Source organism: Balaenoptera ricei, chromosome 3, assembly GCF_028023285.1.
Source record: "Balaenoptera ricei isolate mBalRic1 chromosome 3, mBalRic1.hap2, whole genome shotgun sequence".
In the NCBI taxonomy this organism is placed as follows: Eukaryota; Metazoa; Chordata; class Mammalia; order Artiodactyla; family Balaenopteridae; genus Balaenoptera; species Balaenoptera ricei.
Window position 1 is genome coordinate 42,087,056 of NC_082641.1, and position 23,489 is coordinate 42,110,544.

Genomic DNA, 23,489 nt, shown 5'->3' on the forward strand with positions numbered 1-23,489 from the left:
AACCTTATATAAACAGGATATAAATTTATTCCAGTATGGGAATACTACTCTACTCAAAATGCTCCATTTTGTCTGGCTTCTTTCACTCTGTATAATTATTTCAAGATTCATCCACGTTGTGGCATGTGCCAATAGCTCATTCTTTTTTTATTGCTAAATTACCACTTCATTGTATGGATATACAACAATTTGTTTATCCATTCACCAGCTGATGACATTTGGGTTGTTTCCAGTTTTGTCCTATTACAAATAATGTTGCTGTGAACATTTAGGTACAGGATTTTGAGTAAATACAAGTTTTCATTTCTCCTAAGAGTGGAACGGCTTATTAGATTGGTTTGCATTTACCTTAAGAGACTGCCACACTGTTCTCCAAAGTGGTTGTATCATTTCACATCTCTACTGGCAGTGAATGAGAGTTCCAGTTCTTCTACATCCTTGTCAATATTTGATATAGTCAGGCTTTTTTTTTTTTTTTTTTTTTTAATATGGAACGCTTCACGAATTTGCATGTCATCCTTGCGCAGGGGCCATGCTAATCTTCTCTGTATCGTTCCAATTTTAGTATATGTGCTGCCGAAGCGAGCACTATAGTCAGGCTTTTTAATTTTAAATATTTTAATACGTGTGTGATGATTTTAATTTGTATTTCCCTAATGACTAATAACGCTAAGCATCTTTGCATGTCCTTATTTACTTTCTTTATATTTTCTTTGATGAGGTATCTATTCAAATCTGTTGCCCATTTTTTAAGAGTATTGTTTCTTTTATTATTAAATTCTCAGTATTCTCTATATATTCTGGATTGAAGTTCTTTATCAGATATATGATTTCCAAATAATGTTTACCTAGCCTATGACTTGTCTTTTCACTAACAGTGTCTTTCAAAAAGCAGAAGTTTAAGTATTATGAAATCCAACATACCAATTTTCTTTTTATGGATTATGCTTTTGGTGTCTTATCTAAGAAATCTTTGCAGAACCCAAGGTCACAAAGATTTTCTCCTATGTTTTCTTCTGGAAGCTTTATAGGTTTAGGTCTCATATTTAGGTCTAGGATCCATTTCGATTTAAATTTTTGTGCATGGTATACGGTTCAAGTACTTCTAAATCTTGTGTCATATATCATTATTTTTGTCTATTTGCTATTTCTAATCTTAATGGATTTTGGTCAGAAAACACATTATACATGGTCATGCATGTAAAAATTTTATGTGTATATCAAAAGAATGTGTATTTTCTGTTTGAGTATAAAATTATATAATTGTCAATTAGATTAAGTTTGTTAATTGGCTTTTTAAATGCATTACATGCTTTTATTTACTTGGTCTGCTGTCTTCTGAATAAAGTATGGCTAAATTCTTCTACTAATTATGGATCAGTTGACTTTTTCTTACATTTCTTACATTTTTCTTAGTTTTAGAATTATGCAGTTAAATATGTTAAGGTCAATACTCAGTTATTTTAGTATACCAATATAAAATATCATTAATCTCATTTATGTTCTTTGCTTTGAATTTCATTTCATCTGATACTAATATTGCTTCCAGTACTTTCAATGGCCTTTTTTTAGGGTATCTTTTATATTCCTTTATTTTTACGTTACTGCATCTTTTTATTGTAGAAGTGTCTCTCATCATCAGATACAGCTGAATATTTTATACTCAGTGTTTTTATGCCACCCATTTTATAAATGGGGAATTTAATCTATTTACAGTTATTGCAATTACAAATGTATATATAGATATTTTCTATTTATCATAACTTTTTTATTTTTTTAAATTATTTATTTATTTATTTGTGGCTGTGTTGGGTCTTCGTTTCTGTGCGAGGGCTTTCTCCAGTTGCGGCAAGTGGGGGCCACTCCTCATCGCGGTGCGCGGGCCTCTCACTATCGCGGCCTCTCTTGTTGCGGAGCACAGGCTCCAGACGCGCAGGCTCAGTAATTGTGGCTCACGGGCCTAGTTGCTCCGCAGCATGTGGGATCTTCCCAGACCAGGGCTCGAACCCGTGTCCCCTGCATTAGCAGGCAGACTCTCAACCACTGTGCCACCAGGGAAGCCCTATCATAACTTTTTGTTCATTATTTTGTTTTGTTATTTTTTTCCCCATTCTTGCATTTTGCTGAATTTATCAAATCTTCTTTGCTTTCTCTCCTTGGAGTGAATTTATTTCGTAAATTAAAAAAGAAAGTTCTCATGAAAAAAATACACACAATACTAAAAAGCAACAATTCTACTGGGACCCAGTAAACTCTCACTCCACTCTCTAACATAACTTATTATATTAGTTGAATATGTAAACTTTCAGACATTTAAAAAAACGTATTTATGTATATATCATCCTTTTATTGTTAGAGTGTTAATTTTTAATTAATTTTTAAAGATAAAAATTTTTTAAAGATGTATATATATATACAGATTGCCAACAAACACATGAAAGGATGCTCAACATCACTAATCATTAGAGAAATGCAAATCAAAATTACAATGAGGTATCACCTCACACCAGTCAGAATGGCCATCATCAAAAACTCTACAAACAATAAATGCTGGAGAGGGTGTGGAGAAAAGGGAACCCTCTTGCACTGTTGGTGGAAATGTAAATTGATAGAGCCACTATGGAGAACAGTATGGAGGCTCCTTAAAAAACTAAAAATAGAACTACCATATGACCCAGCAATCCCACTACTGGGCATATACCCTGAGAAAACCATAATTCAGAAAGAGCCATGTACCACAATGCTCATTGCAGCTCCATTTACAATAGCCAGGACATGGAAGCAACCTAAGTGTCCATCGACAGATGAATGGATAAAGATGTGGCACATATATACAATGGAATATTACTTCACCATAAAAGGAAATGAAATTGAGTTACTTGTAGTGAGGTGGATGGACCTAGAGCCTGTCATACAGAGTGAAGTCAGAAAGAGAAAAACAAATACCATATGCTAACACATATATATAGAATCTAAAAAAAAATGGTTCTGAAGAACCTAGGGGCAGAACAGGAATAAAGACACAGACGTAGAGAATGGACTTGAGGACACGGGGGCGGGGGGAAGGGTAAGCTGGGACGAATTGCAAAAGTGGCATGGACTTATATATATAAAAAAAAAAAGTGTGAGATGGGTGTATATATATATATACAGCCCCTTCAATAAGTGGTCCTGGGAAAACTGGACAGCTACATGTAAAGGAATGAAATTAGAACACTCCCTAACACCATACACAAAAATAAACTCAAAATGGATTAAAGACCTAAATGTAAGGCCAGACACTATAAAACTCTTAGAGGAAAACATAGGCAGAACACTCTATGGCATAAATCACAGCAAGATCCTTTTTGACCCACCTCCTAGAGAAATGGAAATAAAAACAAAAATAAACAAATAGGACCTAAAGATATATAATTTTAAATTAATTTTAAAGATATATATTTAAACTTCAATTTTTCTTTGTTAATTATAATCTTACTCTAAATACATAAAGAATATACTTTAATGGTTTTTTCTCTTTACCTAACTCTGCCATCTCCCATGCTGAAATCAGAAATAATGCTATTTTATTATGTGTGTTTCTATGATGACAATGAATGGTTTCTCCTTCACAGTATGTCTAGGTATGGGTCTTTTCTTGGCACTCAGAGGGCTCACTAAATCTCAGTTCTCTTTTTCATATTAGAGGCTCTTTTTCTATTGTTTTTTAAATTATTTTATTCTCCAGTTTCTCTTTACTCTCCTTTTAGAGCTCATGCTTCATAGAGAGATGTTGGAACTTCTGTAACTATTCCCTTTGTCTCTTAAATTTTCTTTCATACTTACAAAGTATTCCTTTGAGAAGGCATTCTGAGGACATTCCCTTGCTCAGTCCTTAGTTTCACTAATTTACATATGAGTTATATCAACTGCCATTTTCATTTTAAATTTTTAAGTTAAATTTTAATTTCCCATGTTCTGTGTTACATTCTTTGTCATAAATACAAAACATTCCTCCATCTCTCTGAATGTCCTCTTCTGATCACTCTGTTACCTCTAGATCCTTGGACATCTTTTCTTCTGACTTTTGATTGGGTGTCTTTCTTTCATGGTGTTGGTTTTCCTCATACTGTGGTGTGTCATGATTATATCCTTATCCTTTGTTTGAAAATCTGTTTGCCAGCTCTTTTGTTTACCATTGCCTGTTTCCAGTGATTAACAGGGACAGACAAGTGGCTTGTCTCCCTTGTGTGTGGGCTTTCTAACCCACCTGGCAGTCAGTACATTACTGGAGCACTGCCCTGCCTGAGTCTAGCACCCACACTCAAGGATTTAGTTTGTGGGTAAACACAGCTGCTATCCACTATCTAACACAAGAAGAAAAGAAAAATAAAGGCATAGCTCCAAATGTAAAGCCCCAATTAATAACTTTGATAAGCTCCCTGATTAATAATCCTGATGAATTCCCCTTCTATTTCATGTTTCCATTGTCTGTACCTCAAGCTTTGTCTTGCTTTCCTTTTTCTATTATAGATTTAAATCTATCTTTGTAATAGATTTATTACTGTTTGTTTGTTTTCTGATATTATTGTCATTTCATGAGATTTTGGCAAGGGAGGGAGAATAGACACAGTAAAAAAAATCAACCTTCAATTCTCAATCATAAGAGCTTCCCGTAACTGTGTTAAAAATAATAATTAACTTTATATGGTAAGTTCTTCACATTATTACCTCTCACAACAATGCCATAAATATCAGTAAATTTCAAGATTAAAATGATCAAGCATCATCAATAGAGTCTTTAGACAATACTTTGGATCTTAAAAAATTAAAAAGTCACAAATTTGTGACACCTCAAAAACAAATCTAACCAGTTCTATTTCATCTGGCTCCAGCATACGTCAGAGAATCAATCCAGTCTGATAAGTGATGAATAGCTACAAACATATTACCTCTTCAACAACTGTCAAGTTGCTATTCCAATTATAGGAACATAGTAAAGCTATTTAATTTTTCTGAGAACTTCCGTAATTGTTATGGCCAACATCACTCTCCCACGAAAATACCCAAAGAATTGGGCTCAGAGGAGTGAGTGAGTGTGTGTGTGTGTGTGTGTGTAGGGTGGGGTTGTATGGCAGAGCAGAAATTGTATCCTCAGGGCCCAGCATGTAGTTAGTATTAATTAACTATTCACTGAAATGAATTCAGCAACAACAACAAAACATTTTGCCTCTGAAGCATCTAACGTTACTCTAGCATCTTGGGGCACAATTTGGCAAATTTCCCTCCAGCTTAGAACTATGGATATATTTTATACAACATACAACAAACCTTTAAGACTATGTTGTGCTTTTCAGTTCTTCATAACTTTACAGTCTAGTATGGTAAATACCAGTATTGAGTACACGATTCAACTAGGATCGTATAGAAAGGACAAAGAAGACATGACAGGGGGAAAGACAGCCTAGGAACAGATGGGACAAAAGTCAAAGAGGTGACAGTAGGCTTGGTTTATACTAGGACAAGACTGAACCAAGCCCACTGCCACCTCCATGACTTTCATCTCTTCTGTTCCTTTCCCTAGACTTTGTGTGATGTCTTGTCCTTTCTGTATGATCCTAACTGCATGTTGTACTGTTATAGTACTTCCCATACCAGACTATAGTGCTTCTCAAAGTAAAGACCACAGTCATAGCAACTTTGTTAAGTCAGTATTAGTTGTTATTTTATGGATGTTGGGTCTGCCTCACACTACCCACACAAAAAGAAAACTTTGAGATTTATTAAAATGCCTACTGTACAAAATAAAACTAAAGAATTGACAAAGTCAGGGATAAAGGAAAATAGAGGAAATAATCCTTTATAGTCCTGCACAGTTGTTAGAGACTGCCTCTATGGTTCCCAGAGGTTGATGCGAAGTAGATACTGTAAGTTTTTATATAAAAAATAAACTAGTTATGCTATACCAAAGAGGAGAACAGCTATCAGCATCTTCAGCTGCTAGAAAAGAAAGCAGCAATGGAGAAGTTAAATGCCTTGCCTAATGTCCCCTGGCTTGTTTTTTAGAGGAAAATACTAGTCTCTTGACTTCCAGTGCTGTTGCTGCAATATCACACTGAAACCAAATACACAGTGAAAATTAGTTGCTATTATGGCAACCCCTGGGAGAAACAGAAATACCTATTCCCCTGTGAGGGATAAGAAGTTAAGCTAAGAACCCAACACAAATGTTCTGTGAGGAAGCTGGGCAGAGTGAGAAGACATGAAATGACCTGATTGCCCCTAAAGAGGAAACAGTGGTGAGGCAGCAACCTCAGAGGCACATGAGAACCCTACTGCCAGGGGTTGGGAGGTTTAAAAGTCTGGGACACTAGTTTCTAGAACGTTCTATATACACACAGAGTCTTATAAAGCAAATCGTTAAGTGCTATACTAAACTATGACTGGGAAAGACAGATTTTTAAAAATTTCCTAGGGCACTTCTCCAGAAGAAAACAAAAATTAAGGTCAGGTCTACATCAGCCAGTAACAGATTTCTGGGCCCCTAGATTCACTTATTTGGCTCTGTTGACTGTTTGGCTCAGTTTTCCCTTAGCAAGTGTAAAAAACGCTTGAACACCACCACCCTGGGATCCTGTTCAACCAATTCAGATAGCTGTGGCCTTTTAACTCACATCCAAGTGACTTGGCTTTATACCAATATCATTTCCCCTAGTAAAGCCTAAGCCTAAGTGAGAAAGTACACAGCTCAGAGAGCCAGGAGTTAACTGGCTGTCCCCATTCCAGAAAGGTCTGGTTCTTTTCCTAGATAAGGAAACAATACTATATCAAGATGTTTCGATCATTCAATATTACATATTACACTGGATCCACAACTATAAAAAAAGAGTTAGTGGGAATACCACTGTCTATTCTTAAAGCATCTCTTCTGAGGTACTTTAGGCAACTGAACTTTTCTTTTCCAGCCCAATCCCTTGGGAAATAAATAGTGATGATTTATTAAAACTTACATTTTACAGATAAGAAAACAACAACAAGAAGTTCAAATGCAGAGGGGGACAGAGTGTCTTGAGGCTACAGTCTACTTGCTGAACCACATTTTTTCCTTATAATTATACAACAGATACAGAACATGCACATTTACTTGTATGTAGCTGACTGTCACTCAGCTCAAAGCACGGTCCTAAGGTATTCTGTGGACCTGGCCGCACTTGGGCCCCCCCTCTGTGCTGCCATGTTCCTTTGCCAGGGTCATGGTTTCTTGCCTCTTTTCCCATAGAAACCCACGTGGAGATGTCTAAAACAGTTTTCGAATGGCAAGTTGCTTTCTCCTATACCAGCAAAGAATGTAGGCAATTCCACTTGTCCCTTACAGCAATGTGGCCACAATAACCTCTTCAAGTCTGTCTGCTTATACTCATTCTTTTTCTAATATACAACCAATATATTGGTTTATATTGTCGTGTTTCCTCCTCTGTCTTTGTTGTATAGCATGACCTTCAGAGCCAGTGAGTACACTAAATTCATAGGTATTTAGCTGCATTATTTTTTTAATAGGAGGCAGTAGTGGCCATATAGAGGGAATAATCATAATATACAAAGGACAGTGAGAATGTATCAGATCAAAATTAAAGAGCTATTATTCCCTCCAAAGTAAGTTTTAATAAAAGATTCTGAAGGAAGAAAACTTTATTTTGGCAAAAGACATCAAACGGCCTGGGTACAAAAAGCAGGAATTACAAGAAGCAGGCAGCAGTGCCCCCTGGGCTGCCTGTTAAGAAGTCTGCCCTGTACAGTTTCTGGAGAAATTAAGAAATGCAAATAACCTGGACAGATTAACAGCACCCGAAGATAACTAGCAGCATACAAAGAAACAGCACCTTTTACTATGAGGAGGCGTATTCCTCCAGGCAAACAAAGAAACAGGACAGAGTCAACATCTGTTTCATATAACAGCTTGGCTGCTGAAAGAAGCAACCTTTAAAAAATGGCTTAGCTGACAATCCTTAAAAATCATTCAGTCACTATTGCATGGGCTGAAGTAAATGGGTAAATGAACACAACTTGCACTTTCCATACGACCCTCACCTCCTTCCTCTAAAGAAAAGAAAAGAAAGTGCAAACAAAAATCCTCATGAACTTCCCTTTTGATTGACAACTAGCAGCAATGAATACTGAAGTGTAAAAGACAGCTAACTGCTTTTTAACATTTCTTTGCTTCCCCAAAGTCAACTGGGAAGACAAGACTGCCAAAGAGTATATTGGGTGGGGATGGTGGCCAGGATAGGGGGTGGGGAAACAATTCAGACATAACTCCTTAGAATGTTAAGGGAAGAAAACAAGTCACTTGGCCAAACCAACCATGGTTCCAGAATTCAGTTCGAGAAAGAAAAAGGAACATGATGATGTCTGGATGCCTATCAATAAGTGGTAACAAACGAAACGTGTTAAGAAATGAAATTTTCCTCTCTGGATTCTATCAATTTGTAAATGAAATTTCAAAATCAAGAGAGAGCCACCTATGAATGCATAAAAATCTGTTCGTAGATTTAAGAACTGGACATTTCTAAGAAGAAAAATTATCAGAGCTGTGATGTCACTGCAGTGTGACCACTGCTTCCAACTCAGTTAAATGCCAGATGCTTCACTTACCTTAGTAATGTGGTTAAAATACATAAGCCAAACAGAATGAAAGCAATTAAGAGGTACTATGACAAACAAGAGATTTTTCAGGTGGAATCTGAAAACAGAAAGAAAGGTGATTAGGTGGAAAGGGACAAAAACATTTACTACTAACACACATGTAGTGCCAAAAAATATGCTGGGCAGCTACCCAAGACCCCAATGAGGTGAGGTCCCTTCCCAGTGACTTTTCAGGTTAAATAGGTATAATGCAATGAAGGAAAAGATCACCTTGTCTACGAGGGAGGGAGGCATGACCACAAAAAGAAAAAGCAATCAATATGTGATCTGTGTTGTTTTCAGAGACCTTGGGGGAAAAAGGCTTTATTGAAAGGTGTTTTTGAGGGGTATGAGGGAGTGAGGATATAATTATAATAAAAGCAAAATCTTCCAAAAATGTTAGCTATGGGCCAAGTGGTCTCTAAGTACTTGACCTACGTTGACTAATTTAGTCCTCACAAGGATTATATGATGTAGGGACTATTATTACTACATTTTACAGATAAGGCAACAGAGATACAGGAAAGTAGACTTGCCTGGAAGCATGCAGGATGACTGGGCTTTGAAACAAGTCACCAGGAGGAAGGAAAATCCTTCGAAAGATTAATCTGCCTATCCAGCATCCTGCTCGGTGTCTTGCACAACATCCAGAAAAATAAAAATAACAGAGCAAGACGAGCAGAGTAATTAATTAAAGTTAAAAGAGAAAGGATTTAGATTAGTTTCAAACACACACCAAAAAAAACCTTTCCAAATTCAAGAATATGCAGGGAAAAAAAAAAGTTCATTGAGCGATACTACAGAATGTCCTTCGTCAGGATGGAAACTAACACTCAGCCTTGCTGTATGCTATTAAAAATAAATCCCTTCAAGTATGGAAGGGATTAACCTAGAAATTCGTTTTAGGCCTATAAGAAGTCATATTTGGCTTTAATCAAGGAGAGAAGTTAAGTAGACGTCAAGAGTCTCCCCTTGTGTCCATTAGCCAGTCTATTCAGGGACTATGCTTGTCTTAACAGTATAACCACCACCATTTTCTAGAACTCAGCCTGAGCATATAATATGTACTCAGTAAATATTTGTTGACTGACTGAATTAGAAAAAATAAAAAGAATATCAAAATGACATGTTTATGGAAGATTCTGTAAGTTTTGGAAACTATCTAGAATAAGGTAAGACTCTGCTTCAGAAGGCAGTCTTGAAGAAATCAGAAGAGGGAAGCACTGGAGTGCTGAGGGCACTGGAGTCAGACCATAACTGAAGAAGAGTTTGACTTGAAAGACTTCTAAATAAGAACCTACTGAATAGGGGCTTCCCTGGTGGCTCATTGGTTAAGCATCGGCCTGCCAATGCAGGGGACACGGGTTCGAGCCCTGGTCTGGGAAGATCCCACATGCCGCGGAGCAACTAAGCCCGTGTGCCACAACTACTGAGGCTGCACTCTAGAGCAGGCGAGCCACAACTGTTGAGCCCGCGAGCCACAACTACTGAAGCCTGCACGCCACAACTACTGAAGCCCGCGCACCTAGAGCCCGTGCTCTGCAACAAGAGAAGCCACCGCAATGAGAAGCCCGCACATTGCAAGGAAGAGTAGCTCCACACAACTAGAGAAAGCCCGCGCGCAGCAACAAAGACCCAACGCAGCCAAAAAAAAAAAAAAAAAAAAAAAAGAACCTACTGTATAGCACAGGGAACTCTACTCAATACTCTGTAATGATCTATATGGGAATAGAATCTAAGAAAGAATGGATGTATGCATATGTATAACTGATTCACTTTGCTGTACAGCAGAAACTAACATAAGATTATAAATCAACTGTACTCCAATAAAAATTAATTTAAAAATAAAAATAATAAAAAAAAAGAAAGACCTGTAAATAAAGGAGTAAGACAGAAAACGAATGATAAAAGCGGCGGCAATAATAAGGGATGACGTCCTAGAATTTTTCAGCAGAGAGCAAGAGGTTCATGTTTAATCAGTATAGTGTTAATGAAAATAATGCAAACATGTGAAGACTTCAAATTGTTCTTATAATAATGATAAAAGCATCAGCAGACAACACACGGGAGCACTTCTCTTGTGCTGGGCGCTGGGTAAAATGCTTTATGTATAGAGTATGCTGATTAAGCGCAAGCACTCAGATCAACTTCCACACCTCCTCCAAATAACTTTGATCAAGCCACTTGATCTGTGTCTAGGTGTCCTGTGTCTCATTATCTGTGAGATAATAATAGCATCTATTCTCTAGGCATGAAGTTGCAAAGATTAAATGAGAATGTGTGGGGAGAGAAAATACAAGAAATTTTAGAGTTCTAATTTCACATAAAGACAGGAGTAATCGGTACAGCCTGATGAGTATGACAGGTAAGCTGCGGAGAGCAAGTCATTCTCAAAACAGTGAAAACAGGACTCACCCATCATATCACTGGGCTGGACTAACTATATCTCTCTTTGTGTCATCCCTTACTTTATTCTTACTTGCCCCTTAATTTCATCATTTTCAAAAATTAATTTCAAATATTTCTTTTCATGCATGTCTCCATCCCTGAACCATGAGTGCCTTGAAGACAGGGGATGTGTTTTAAATATCATTTATTTCCAGCCCCTAGAATCATGCTTGACACACAAATAATTGTGCTAGAATGACTGCATGAACAACAGGAAAAGACCATATGAGAAAATTGATGTGAACAAGATGTATAGCCATTTTTAGGAGGAAGATATAAGAAATACCCTCATAGAAGAGAAATTTGATAAGAACATAGAATTATTTCTATATATACATAACACAAATTATGTAGTACATATATACAAACACACAAACATCTATCAGTGTGTGTGCAAACACAGTTTGTTATTAAGATCTACCAAAAGTGACTTTCATTTAATTTAACTCCATTAGTCACTGTTATTTCATTCTAAACCATTTCTTCTTACTAGATAAGGAACACAAGTTCATGCCTCTTCCTATTTTGAAGAAGTGAGAAATGTAACTTAAGGTTGATAAGGGGGTGATGGAAAGTCTTGGAACCATCTGAAAAGGGTAAAGAAGGAATTAGAAGGGAGGAACAGGGGCCGTGCCAATCTTGGGAATTAACCCTAGGATAAGCAGAACTTTCTGAGCATTCTGCACTTCAGCACAGTTCGGGCCCTTAGTATCTGCCTACCTTTATACCTATCTTCTTGAGTTTCTCCCTTGATTTCATAGTTTTCCCCTGGATTGACAACCTGATTGAACTCTGATTAACCTGTCTTCTGAGTTAACTCTCTACTGGTAAATAGCTGTTTCACATCTTCACACACTGATCTTAAAATTCTCAACTCTTTCCTCTTGAACTTAGAAATTCTTGGGTCAAGCAACCTCCTCTCAAACAATTTGATTTTAGGAGGTCATAATTCTCCCTAAATGCCACATATCTTATATTGGGACGAGCCTCTTGGTATGTAAGATTTACTCTAAATCCTAGGAAAGCTATACTCTCTGTCTGTTAGTCTACTTTTCATGCATTCTTGGGTGAGACTTGACTTAGGGCCCAGTCCTACCCCATGCAGAGTAGGTCCTCAAAAAATATTTGTTGGATAAAGGAATTAGTGAGTAAAAAGTCAAGGATTGAACTCCCTCCACTGCTTGCCTCTGAGCACACAACACAGGATACACAATTAGATTCTACTCAGAAAATCACCTTCTCCTTGAGACAGTCTCTCAACTGAAAACAGCTATTAAACTTCAGGGGAAGAAGAATCTGTGCTTAAGCTAGGAATTTGCTCTTCATTACCACCCGCCAAACACCACACATCACTAGCCTGAAACTAATGTATAGGTCCCAATCCCTGAAGCTCTATCTTATACCTACATCTCTCAACTATTACATCACAGAAGAGGCACAAACTAAAGCATTTCCACCAAACTCTATGGTATCCTCTCCATTGTAATTTCCATTTCAACAATTGCCAGGGTACACACAGTTCTTTCAGCAAAATTAAACCTTGCCTGGGAACAGACAGATTCCCACCTTATACACCCCGTCCTCTAATTTGATCTTTTGAATTGTACTGATTTTCAATGGCACAGAGTCAAGGTTATAAATTCCACTTTTTAAAAATTGTCCAGATACATCCATTATTTATATCATCCAACTAAGTATCAATAATAAACACCTTATCAATTAATCAACAGTTTTGTATACCTGGAGGGTATTCAATAAAAACTTTGCATCTAGCCTAGTAATAATACAATTACTACGTATCAACCATATTCAAAAATAATAGAATTCTCAAACTATTCATTTTGATTCCATGGATGTTTACACTATGTCCTCTGAAGCCACAAAGTAATATTAAAATATTCAATCTAAAAGAAGAGTCTTAAAATTTTTGCATAGAAAAATTATTCTATTACAAGAACATTCACGTTTTATAATTTTTGCAGTCAAAATGACCAAACCAACATCAAAGAAAAACCAGAATTTATCAACCATGGTTCATTTTAAATATTAATGCTGTAAAAGTCAAAGGTAGCTATAAAACAGACTGACAGAAGTATACTTGTTCTGGATATAGCTCTTTAAAACACACACCTGAAAAGATCAGCCAATATATCATTAGATAAAAATAAGAAGGCATCGAACACTATTATGATGGCATAAGGTTTGTGTCAATTTCATCAATCTAAAAATAGGTCACAGAATGAGCTTAAAAAAAAAAACAGGGTAAGGTCAATATCACAAAGTGATTAAAGAGATGGAAGAGAACTTTCTTTCATTAAACTCACCAATATTATACTGAACTCCAGAGCACTTACCATTTTCCTGTGGCATTAGAGAATTTAGTAGGTTCACTGAATTGACTGATTTCTTTGATAACCTATTTACATGGATTAAGACCCTGACTGACATAAAACACAACCAAAAAAAAAACCTCAGACAGAGAGTGTAATGAAAGACTGAGTGATGTATAGTTTAGGGTGCAGCCTAGCCAATAAATGTGCTTGACCAGCAAAGAACCTATTGGCAAAGATTTATTATTGGAACAAATACATTCTAAAAAGATCTAATACAATAAAACCTGCAGTATGAATACAAACTACTCTAAAATACAGTTCTTTGCCCTGTATAACATATAGCTTATTTTTTATGATTATATTAAAACTCTCTTCATTTTGTTCATTGAAGAATAAATTTCATTAGCTAAGTAAAACCAAAGAGTACAGTGTATGAAATGGCATTAGTAGTGTAGTTCTTTAATCCACACAAAAGAAAACAAAGTTTATGTTACTTAGAACTCTTCAACTACCTTTAAAATATATATAAAGAAAAGGAAATATTTCAAGGAAATGTATTATCAAGAGAAAAGGTAAAAATGAATCACCTCCGAGAATAATACATCATCATTATGTTTTAATTATATGTAACACATTAATATGAACTTAGTAAAAGCTAGAGCCAGACATAGAAGTGATCTTAAATGATATACCTCCAAGTTCTTTTACATTCAAGATGGCATTCTGGAATGGCACTGCTTTTATACTAAAACCTACAATTAGAAAACAGAAAACAAAGAATTAGCAACTTAAGTTTTAAAAATGTATAAAATGCTCAAATGCTCTTTTTTAGGCAGATTAAGAGTTATTTTTCATAGCTCATATTTACACCAGAAACACATAATTTCCAAGATAAACGGTTAACCCAGTATTATCTTCTACCATTTTGCAAAAGTTGTATGTTACAGCAAAATATAACCCTCTTCTTCACATTATTGCCTCATTCTTTAATACATAATGCCACTTTGTAAATTTTATCAGTTGCGAGAAAGACACTTGGAAGTATAGAGAAACTTCAAAGAAAATATTAAATCTATCAGGACCTTTGCATCTAATTCCTAAGGTTAATCTTCCTTCACATGTAATTTAGCAACCCTAGAGACTAAGGTATCAAAATTATAACCATCTTATATTGAATTACATAGTATTTATGTCAGTGTTTTCTTTCAAGGACGTGGTTAAAGTCATACATAAATTTTTCTTAAAAGTATAATCATAATTACCCATTTATGCATTTTATAATGCATGTAATAAATGACTTCTATTATAAAAGTATATTCAGAGTATAGTACTATGATTAATTCTGTATTTAGGACTTAATTATCATCATCTAAGTCAATCAATTCAGGTGTGACATATGTGAGAGTGCATTTACCTATACACAGACACACACACAAATATATACACTAAATATTTCTGAAATGATCCACAAGAAACTGGAACATGTAATGACTCTTGGTAGAACTGGGTATCTGGAGGTCTTAAATAGAAGGGAGTTTCATTTGTTTCACTTGAATACTTTGCATATAAAGGTACTTCTTTTTCAATTAAAAGCTCTACTATTATTAATAGTTAATTTATTCAGTAATTTCCGAGCACCCAATCAATTTAAGGTTTTAAGCATTATTTGATATGTACAATTACAAGATAAATAAGACACGGTCCCCTTTTTAAGAAATTATCAACAGGGTGAAAGGGAAAACATACAAATACTTTCACTGAAGCAAGTTATGATGGGTGCCTAGAAAGGTAAAAAGATATAAAATACGATGTGTATAAGAACAATTCTTTTACATGGTTTTGCTTTACTTTATTAAAAAACACGTTAAAATGTGCCTTATTCTACTCCAGCCTATTATTACCACTCCTCTGTTGTATACTGTCCCAGAGCTCTAAGATTTTATATATTACCTTCTACTTAAGGCAGTGAATATCATGTAATGGTTAAAAAGTGACTTTGGAGTCAGACAGAACTAGGTTTTAATAAGCTCTATGACTGTGGGCAACTTACCAGCCTTGGCTTTCATTGTCTGTAAACTGGGAATGATAGTATCTATGTCACAAAGTTGTTATGAGGATGCGATAATGCACGTGTTATCTTTATCACAGTGCCTGGTACAAATAAGCACAAAATATAAGACTGCCGATGTTATATTTCAATGGATGCCATGTTGTTGATGATTTAATCATTACGTACACATATCTTCTGCCTGCCTGAATATATTACAGACTCAAGACAGAAATGATGGTGCTCATTTATTAATCTAAGTATTTAGTTGGAGCCATAAATGTTATCACTGAATGAAAAGTACCGTTGTTGGAGCGATGGAAGTGTAAACTGTTGAAATTTGTTGTACAGAACGTAAATGTTCATTGGGCTCTCTGAGAACCTTCCAAAACATACCCTTCCTATGTGGGTTTAATACAGACTGACACAGTGGGCATAGCCCTATGATTAACGGTGCATGCAGTCACTGAATCTTAGTAAAATAGCAGGAGGAGTAGGAGGCAGCTTCATGTGGCTGACATACTGGCATATACCTGGGTCTGCAGGAAAGCCTCTCCAGGTGTCTGGCCTCTGGGAAATTACGGAAACTCAGTGCCAATCACAATACTCCTGCTGGCACTGAAATTCGCCCACAGGAGACTTGGATGCTTGACTGTATCTACCTACCTCACAGGGGTGTTACATGGATTAAAAGGCAATGATTGTGAAATCCTGAAAACGGAAACGCTATGTAAGTGCTAAACAGTCTATTAGTGGTTAGGTTCAGGACAACCCAAGTATGGATTTTCCAGAGAAATGGGACAAACCCCAACTTTGAAAAAGAAATAGTTATGAGCACATCAGCAATATTTCATCTGCTTTGATTCTTAAAAGCTGACAATATGCAGGCACCCAGAGGGAAGAAATATCTTTCTGGAAATTATCACACCCATATGCAAAATACGACTTTTGAAATTTATTGATCTAACAGGCAGATTATATGACAGTTCCCATTTTGAATCCTTACACAGACTTCATAATAAATTGACTACAAAAATGTCCTCCAATGTTCACTCTAAGCAAAGTAACCTAGCAATGTTATTTATAGGCATATAAATGTTCCTGCAGAACACTCATAAATGTTTTCTCTTCACACAGAACATGTGTGGCTAGATTTATACTGCAAAGGTATATGCAGTCTTCCACTTTGCTGTCTTTGTATTATTTTTACAATATAGCTGTGGTAATTAATGTTCAGAGGATGAAGCCTAGATAATCAGTCCAGAAAATAAGAGAATGTACTATTCATGGAAGAGAAACAATATTTTTCTATTTTAGTCATTCTAACTGTTTGCAAGGATTAAAAAGACTTAAAATGTAAAGACACATTTTCAGTTCACCAGAAGGGCAATCAAGAAGGGCAACCATCAGATCAATTGTATTTTATTCCTTTACATTGAGTTGGATGAGGTCAAGAAGGGGAATTAATATTTAGTAGGGCTACAAAGGTCAATCCATCAAAATACCTTTCTCAAAGGGTTGCTTTGAGGAATGAAAATCACTGGATTGCATGGGCTCTACAGTAAGAATGTCTGGGTTCAAATTCTGGCTCTACCATTATTAACTGTCTGACTCTGAGCAAGTTACTTAATTCCTCTGTGCCTCAGTTTCCTCAGCTGTAAATGAAAACAGACCGTAATCAGTGCTATAAAGTGTTTTGTTTTTAAATAAATAAAACTAAAAATTCAGAATACTAATGGTCATCAAATAATCACTGAATGCTTTCTCCCAATCAAAATCATGTGTGGCCTCAAATTCAGATATATTATGAAAGCAGTGGTAAAAATAAGAGTTGCTGAAGAAGCAATCAAAACAAACATTTATTGAGGACTTCTATAGACTAAATATTTGTGGTCCTCCTTAACACTTCTTTCCCTTTCAATCAATCAACCAATCCCCAAAGCCTTTCAATTTCACCTGCTAAATAGTTCTCAAAAATGCCTACCTCTCTTCATCCTCACAGCACAACTGTGGTCAAGCCACCACCATCACCACGTGGTGAGCCTCCAAACTAAACTCTGCATCTATTACTGGCCTCCTCAATCATCCCCACACATTAGCAGAAGTGATTTCCTGAAATGCACTTCTGTTTACATCATTCCCCTACTTAAAAGGGTCTGATACCTTCTCACTACTCAAGGTATAGTTTGAAACACCTAACAAGGCCCTACCTGATCTGGTTCCTCTTTCCTTCCTTAGGCTTATTTTGTACCATTTCCCCCTCATTTATATTCTTCAGTTCCTAAAACAAGCCATGTTCATTACATCTCAGGGCCTTTGCACCTACTGCTCCAAAAGTGTGTGTTCTTTGCCCTTCTGGCAAACTCTTTATCCTTCAGGTGGTATTAGAACTTCACTTTGTCAGGCAGGCCTTCTCTGGTGTTCCTGAAATAGATTGATTTTTTTGGATCTGTGTGCTTGGGGCACTCAGCACTTCTCCTACGTGACTTTCACAGTTCTAATTACATATCAGTTTACTTACTTGTTTTATGTTTGTTCCCCAGCTAGACTGCAAGGATTCGTAATAGAGATACAGTGTACAGTGCATCTTGTATGCCAGTGCTTGGTCATAATAGGATCTCAATATTTGTTTAAAGATCTGTGCTAAGGGTTTATATTTAGTCAGCCCTCCATATCCAAGGGTTCTGCATCCACATATTCAACCAAACAGATCAAAAATATTTGGGAAAAAAATTTCCAGAAAATTCCAAGAAGCAAAACTTGAATTTGCTGTGCCCAGGCCATTTACATTGTATTTACATTGTATTAGGTATTATTGGTAATCTAGAGATGATTTGAAACATATGGGAGGATGTGTGTAGGTTACATGCAAATACTGTATTTTTATATAAAGGACTTGAGCATCCTCAAATTTTGGTATCTGTTGCAGGGGGAGGTGGTCACCAGTCCCCCTCATATACCAAGCGACGACTGTATTTTAGCTGTTACGACAATCCTTAACTTAATGAATAACTACTGTTCCAGGAAGCAAGTGAAGTCTAGAAGGGTTAAGTACCTGGCCAAAACTACTAAATGCTGTATTTAAAACCTGAACTCAGATCTCATCACCTGAGTCCACCAGAGCTCCACACTATAGCACCTCTTCCACATCCCAACAAGATGATGGATTCAAAATTTCCAATTTTGAACCTAAATAACAGTGGAGCTGATTGGAAAAAATACACACATACCTAATAATCCCACTAATTATTTTCCCTCCTATTTATAAATAATCCAACACAAGGAATCTATTTTGATTCTTGTGTTCTCAGGTCTATACTACATTGCCTTATTAACGGAATAAAAGTAATAGTATGAGTTTAGAGAGTACTTTTTTAAAGACGTTATTAATAAAACCAGGAACTCAGGAGGGGAGGGAAAATGTCCAACTGACTCAGCCATGACAGTGCGCTTGCTCTGTTGCTTCTTCGAAAAAATAAGCATCCTCCGATGCTCTTTGCAGGAAGTCAGTGAGCTGATGGAACAAGAGCACTGTCCTAGAAACCCTATCACAGCTCTTAGACTTCTTACCAGCTACTTTTTTCTTGACTTTGAATCCCTCATCTGCAAAATGAGTGGACTAGATTAGCTTTCTAAAGTTTCCTCTAATGTTAGGATTCCATTATTTATATTGTAACAACTGAGTCAACCATCAATGGCCTCCAGTTTTTGGCTGAAGGCCTCAGGGGTAGGTCTCCCGACTCCATTCAAACAATTTGATGGCTGAAGCCTAAGTTACGTAGTCATTTTTTCCTGGCCTATTTAAGCTACATTAGTAAGACTGAAACCTCCCCTAAGATTTAACCCCACAAATTTTAATAAATATATGACTTAGTAACTCTTTGGGGAAATAATTGTTTGCATAGACATTCAGTTTTTGTCTTTTAGTCCTTAAATCCAAAAAAGCCTGTGATACAAGGGAGATGGATTTGAAATTTTTTATGCGGGGAAAGCATTACTGGAATCGTAACAAAATTAGGTTTCAGAGGGAGGTTAGTCTATTTTTATTCATTGTGTGGAACACATGACAATTTCGCTTGGACCTACAGACCAACCTCCCCCCTTCCCCTGCAACACATACACAAGTCTGCACACATGTACACAGGTACTCGCTGTGTGCTTCTGACATCCCTGGGTCACTCTAAGAACTGCTAAAGGGAAAGACGTTCCACAGATCTGGTGGCCTTGACTTGGACCAAGGACGTGATTTATGCGGTAGTTTTGTGATGTTTGGACAATGGTCTAGCGAAATTCTTCTAAATATCATTTCAACATCATAAAAGGAAATTTAATCTACCAGCATTTATAAAACACAATTCTTTAGCAGATACCAAATCTGACTTTCTAACTTATTTCTTCTTAACGTGTATGCAGCTAATACTAAAGTTATTAAAATGTCTGATTCAAATTTTCATAAACTTTTCTGTATTTCTTTCAAATTACCATAATTGTTTTCTATTTTAACTGACCGACATATCACTTGACAAATTTTCAAACATAGTAATATATATCCCTAGAAGAGATTTTTCAACCTTTTTCAATTCCAAGTATTCAATTTTCTCTAGATTGTTCTCTATGTTACAATATATTATCCTAAACCTTTAGACTCCATTCCTCTGGTTTAAAAAGAAAAAAAGTGAATATTGTGTAATCTACAGGTTAACAATCCCTTTTATCAACAAATTCTTTGGGCACATACAGTCAAGGAATTCACTCTGGGCAAAATTCACTTTTGTTTCTAGACCAAGGTGTAAGCTACTCAATTTTTTTCCTCTATCAGCAAGACCTGCTCTTTTCAGGATTTCTTGGCCCTTTGAGTTTTGAAAATTTAAGTATCTTTTAAAAATTATGTCAAAGTAAAAGACTGCTGAAGTTAACAATCCAATAAAGTTTGGATTCCCTTTACCTCTGAAGAAAAAGGCTGACATTCTTGCCTTGCTGAAATGGATAGACATACCCTTCTTGTGTCATGTTTTCATTTTAAGAAACTAATTTTCAGTCTATCTTTTCAACTGTTCCAAACTCTTCCAACAAATATTTCATTTTAATTGGCTTTATATAATCAAAACGTTATAAAATAGAGAAATAATTTAAGAGAATAAAATTTCACACATAATTCGACCATACCAACAAAGCCCATAGTTATTTTTTACAGGTTTTTTTCCCCCATTTTTGATTCAAAAGCATAGTTTTGCAAGGTTTAATTTTCAAAATGAATGTAAATTTAATTTTCCTTTACAGAAGATTGTATGTGTTTTCCAATATATGATCATTTCAACTGATGTACCACGAGTTAATTAACAAACTCCCTTGATATAGGACATTTAAATTACTTTAAAGTTTTAGTTATACAAAATGTTGCAAGGAATCAGTTTGTTCCTACAGTTTCTTTGAAATTACACACTTAATGTAAATTCTTAGTGACACGCTTATTAGGCCAAGGGATGTAAATATTTTGGTAACCTTTAATTTATATGAATAACTTCTTTCAAAAAAAAATGGACAACACACATTTTGGTAAATTTAGGTATAAAATTAACATTTTCTTATTTATTTTCTAGTAAAGTTGAACTTCTGGTAAAGCCAAACCTTTCCATTTATTTGTTTGCCATTAATTCTTTTCTTGAATACCTCTTTGTGGACTTAGCTTAATTAATCAATTAGATTCTAGATACTACTTGTGAATGTGACTGAATTCTCTAAATGGGACTGTCATAAACTCTTATCTGTAATATCTGATAGAAATACTTCTCAACAGCATTGCTTTTACTTATATTTGTCATCTTAATCTTAGCTTTCCAGTCTTTCTAAACTTTTATATACTAAGCTCCCTTGCTCCTTCACTTTGTACATTATTCTCCATAGGACCTCCTTCAGCTATTCTCCCGTCCTCACATTGAATGTTCACATGCACATGTGGCTTTCTGACCTCCTCATTTCTTCTAGTTACTTTTTCTTGCCATTGGGTTTTGTCATTTATTTTAGGACCTTCCTTCTACCTCCTTTGTTCTTCTTCAGCTGCATACATACACAACAAAAAGGAGCCAGCAGTTGAGTTTGAACAGGCCGGCAATGTTTATCTGGAACTCTGGTGAGGAATGGGTTTTGTGGGTCCACTGATAACTAAAATCAGCCTGCTTGGTTCTCCTCTGCCTCCACCCCTCCTCTGTCACCAGTAATTAGTTTCTCCAACCTCTTGCCCACCTTCATTAGCTACAATAAACATACAGACTCAACCAACAAGCATCTACCCCTTCTCTTCTCTTTGCACCTCATGCCCAACTCTGCCCTGCCTTTATCCTTGCAGAGCCCTCTCAATGAATCACAGGGAACCTCACCTTTGTTAAGAAAAGTCTTCTCTAGCCTCCAACATTTTCTTACATGCTTTTCCTTCCTTCTTATACTAGCAAACAGAGCTTTCCTTCCCTCATCAGGGCCAGCCAGGACAAGCTTTGCTTCCTTATAATGTTTTTACCGCTTTACCATACTCACCTCTTAATAACTTCCCAGCTAAAGTTGTGACATCTGTTTCTGTGTCGACCTTTGCATTTCCATCTACCAACTTTCAGGGCATTTGCTTATCTATCTGAATGAATTCAACACATTTGTCCACCGCTCTATCTGCTTCTACTCTTATAGACAACATTCTCCAAACTAATGATCAAAGCTATCCTCCAAATTTTCAAATCTCCAAAATTATCAGCTCTAAATTCACATTAGCCATCACTAATTTGTTGGTATAAAGTTGTAGATCCCATCAAATTTTCTACATAGATAATCCTGTCATCAGTAAACCAAGAAAGTTTTACTTATTCCTTTCCAATCTGGAAGCCTTTTATTTCTTTTTCTTGCCTGATGCACTGGCCAGAATCTTTACTACAATGTTGAACACTGTTGAGAAGTGGTGAGAACAGACATCCATGTCTTATTACTGATCAGACCAGGAATAAATTCTGTTTTTCATAGATGACCATTAACAGTTGAGGAAATTCCCTCTGTTCCTATTTTGGTGAGAGTTTTTATCAGAAATCAGTGTTTTTTGTTTGTTTGCTTGCATCTCTTGAGATGATCACATGGTTTTCTTTTCTTAGTTTAATATTGTAAATTAAATTTATTGATTTTTGAATGTGAAACCAACCCTGTATTCCTGGGATAAATGTTACTTGGTCATGACACATTATCCTATTAAAAATATACTACTTTAAGATTTGATTTGCTAGATTTTTGTTTATATTTTTGGTATCTATGTTCATGAGGGATATGGTACGTAGTTTTTTTGCAATGTCTTTATCTGGTTTTGACATTAAACTTGCTGGTCTTATAGAAGGAGTTGGGAAGTCTTCCCTCCTCCTTCAATTTTCTGAAAGATATTGTGTAGCAGTGGCATTATTACTTCTTTCAGATGTTTGATAGAATTCACCAGTGAAGCCAACTAAACCTCAAGTTCTTTTCTTTTTAAAACTATAATTTCGATTTCTTTAATAACTATACATCTGGGCTTTCTATTTCTTCTTGAATGAGCTTTGATAACTTGTCTTTCAAGTAATTCATCCATTTAAGCTGTCAAATTTACTGGTATGAAGTTGTTCATAATATTCTATTATCCTTTTAATATCTATAGACTCTATATTGATGTAACCTCTCTCATTCCTGATACTATAAATTAGTGTCATCTTTGATTTTTTTTCCCTGATCAGTTTGGCTAGAGTTTCTTAAGCTTTATTGATCTTCTCAAAGAACCAGCTTTTGATCTAATGAGTTTTCTCTACTGTTTTTCTATTCCACTGATTTCCACTTTGATCCTTATTATTTCCTTTCTTTTGCTTACTTTGGGTTTGATCAGTCCTTCTCGTTTAGTTCCTTAAGGTGGAGGCTGAGGTCACTGATTTGAGGGCCTTCTTTCCTAATCCAGGGGTTCAGAGCTATGAATTTCCCCCACAGTCCTGCTTTAGAGACATCCC

The 23,489-nt window shown here is 36.0% G+C and overlaps 1 protein-coding gene and 1 non-coding gene across 6 annotated transcripts in view; both read right to left on the reverse strand.

Annotated features, from left to right (window-relative positions):
• ARL15 (ADP ribosylation factor like GTPase 15) overlaps positions 1-23,489 on the reverse strand; it is a 494,867-nt gene that overhangs the window by 321,934 nt on the left and 149,444 nt on the right. For 4 of the 5 annotated variants that reach the window (XR_009502620.1, XR_009502619.1, XM_059919286.1 and 1 more), the window contains exon 3: positions 14,135-14,194. The exons of the other annotated variant lie outside the window; for it this stretch is intronic. Coding sequence is in view for 2 of the 4 variants with exons in the window: in XM_059919286.1 (XP_059775269.1) it covers positions 14,135-14,194 (60 nt within the window). In the remaining 2 variants the exon portion in view is untranslated. The remainder of the gene's footprint in view (positions 1-14,134; positions 14,195-23,489) is intronic. 5 annotated transcript variants of the gene reach the window in all.
• Positions 483-589, reverse strand: LOC132364253 (U6 spliceosomal RNA). The gene has a single exon (XR_009502792.1). It is a non-coding gene; the product is annotated as a U6 spliceosomal RNA (small nuclear RNA).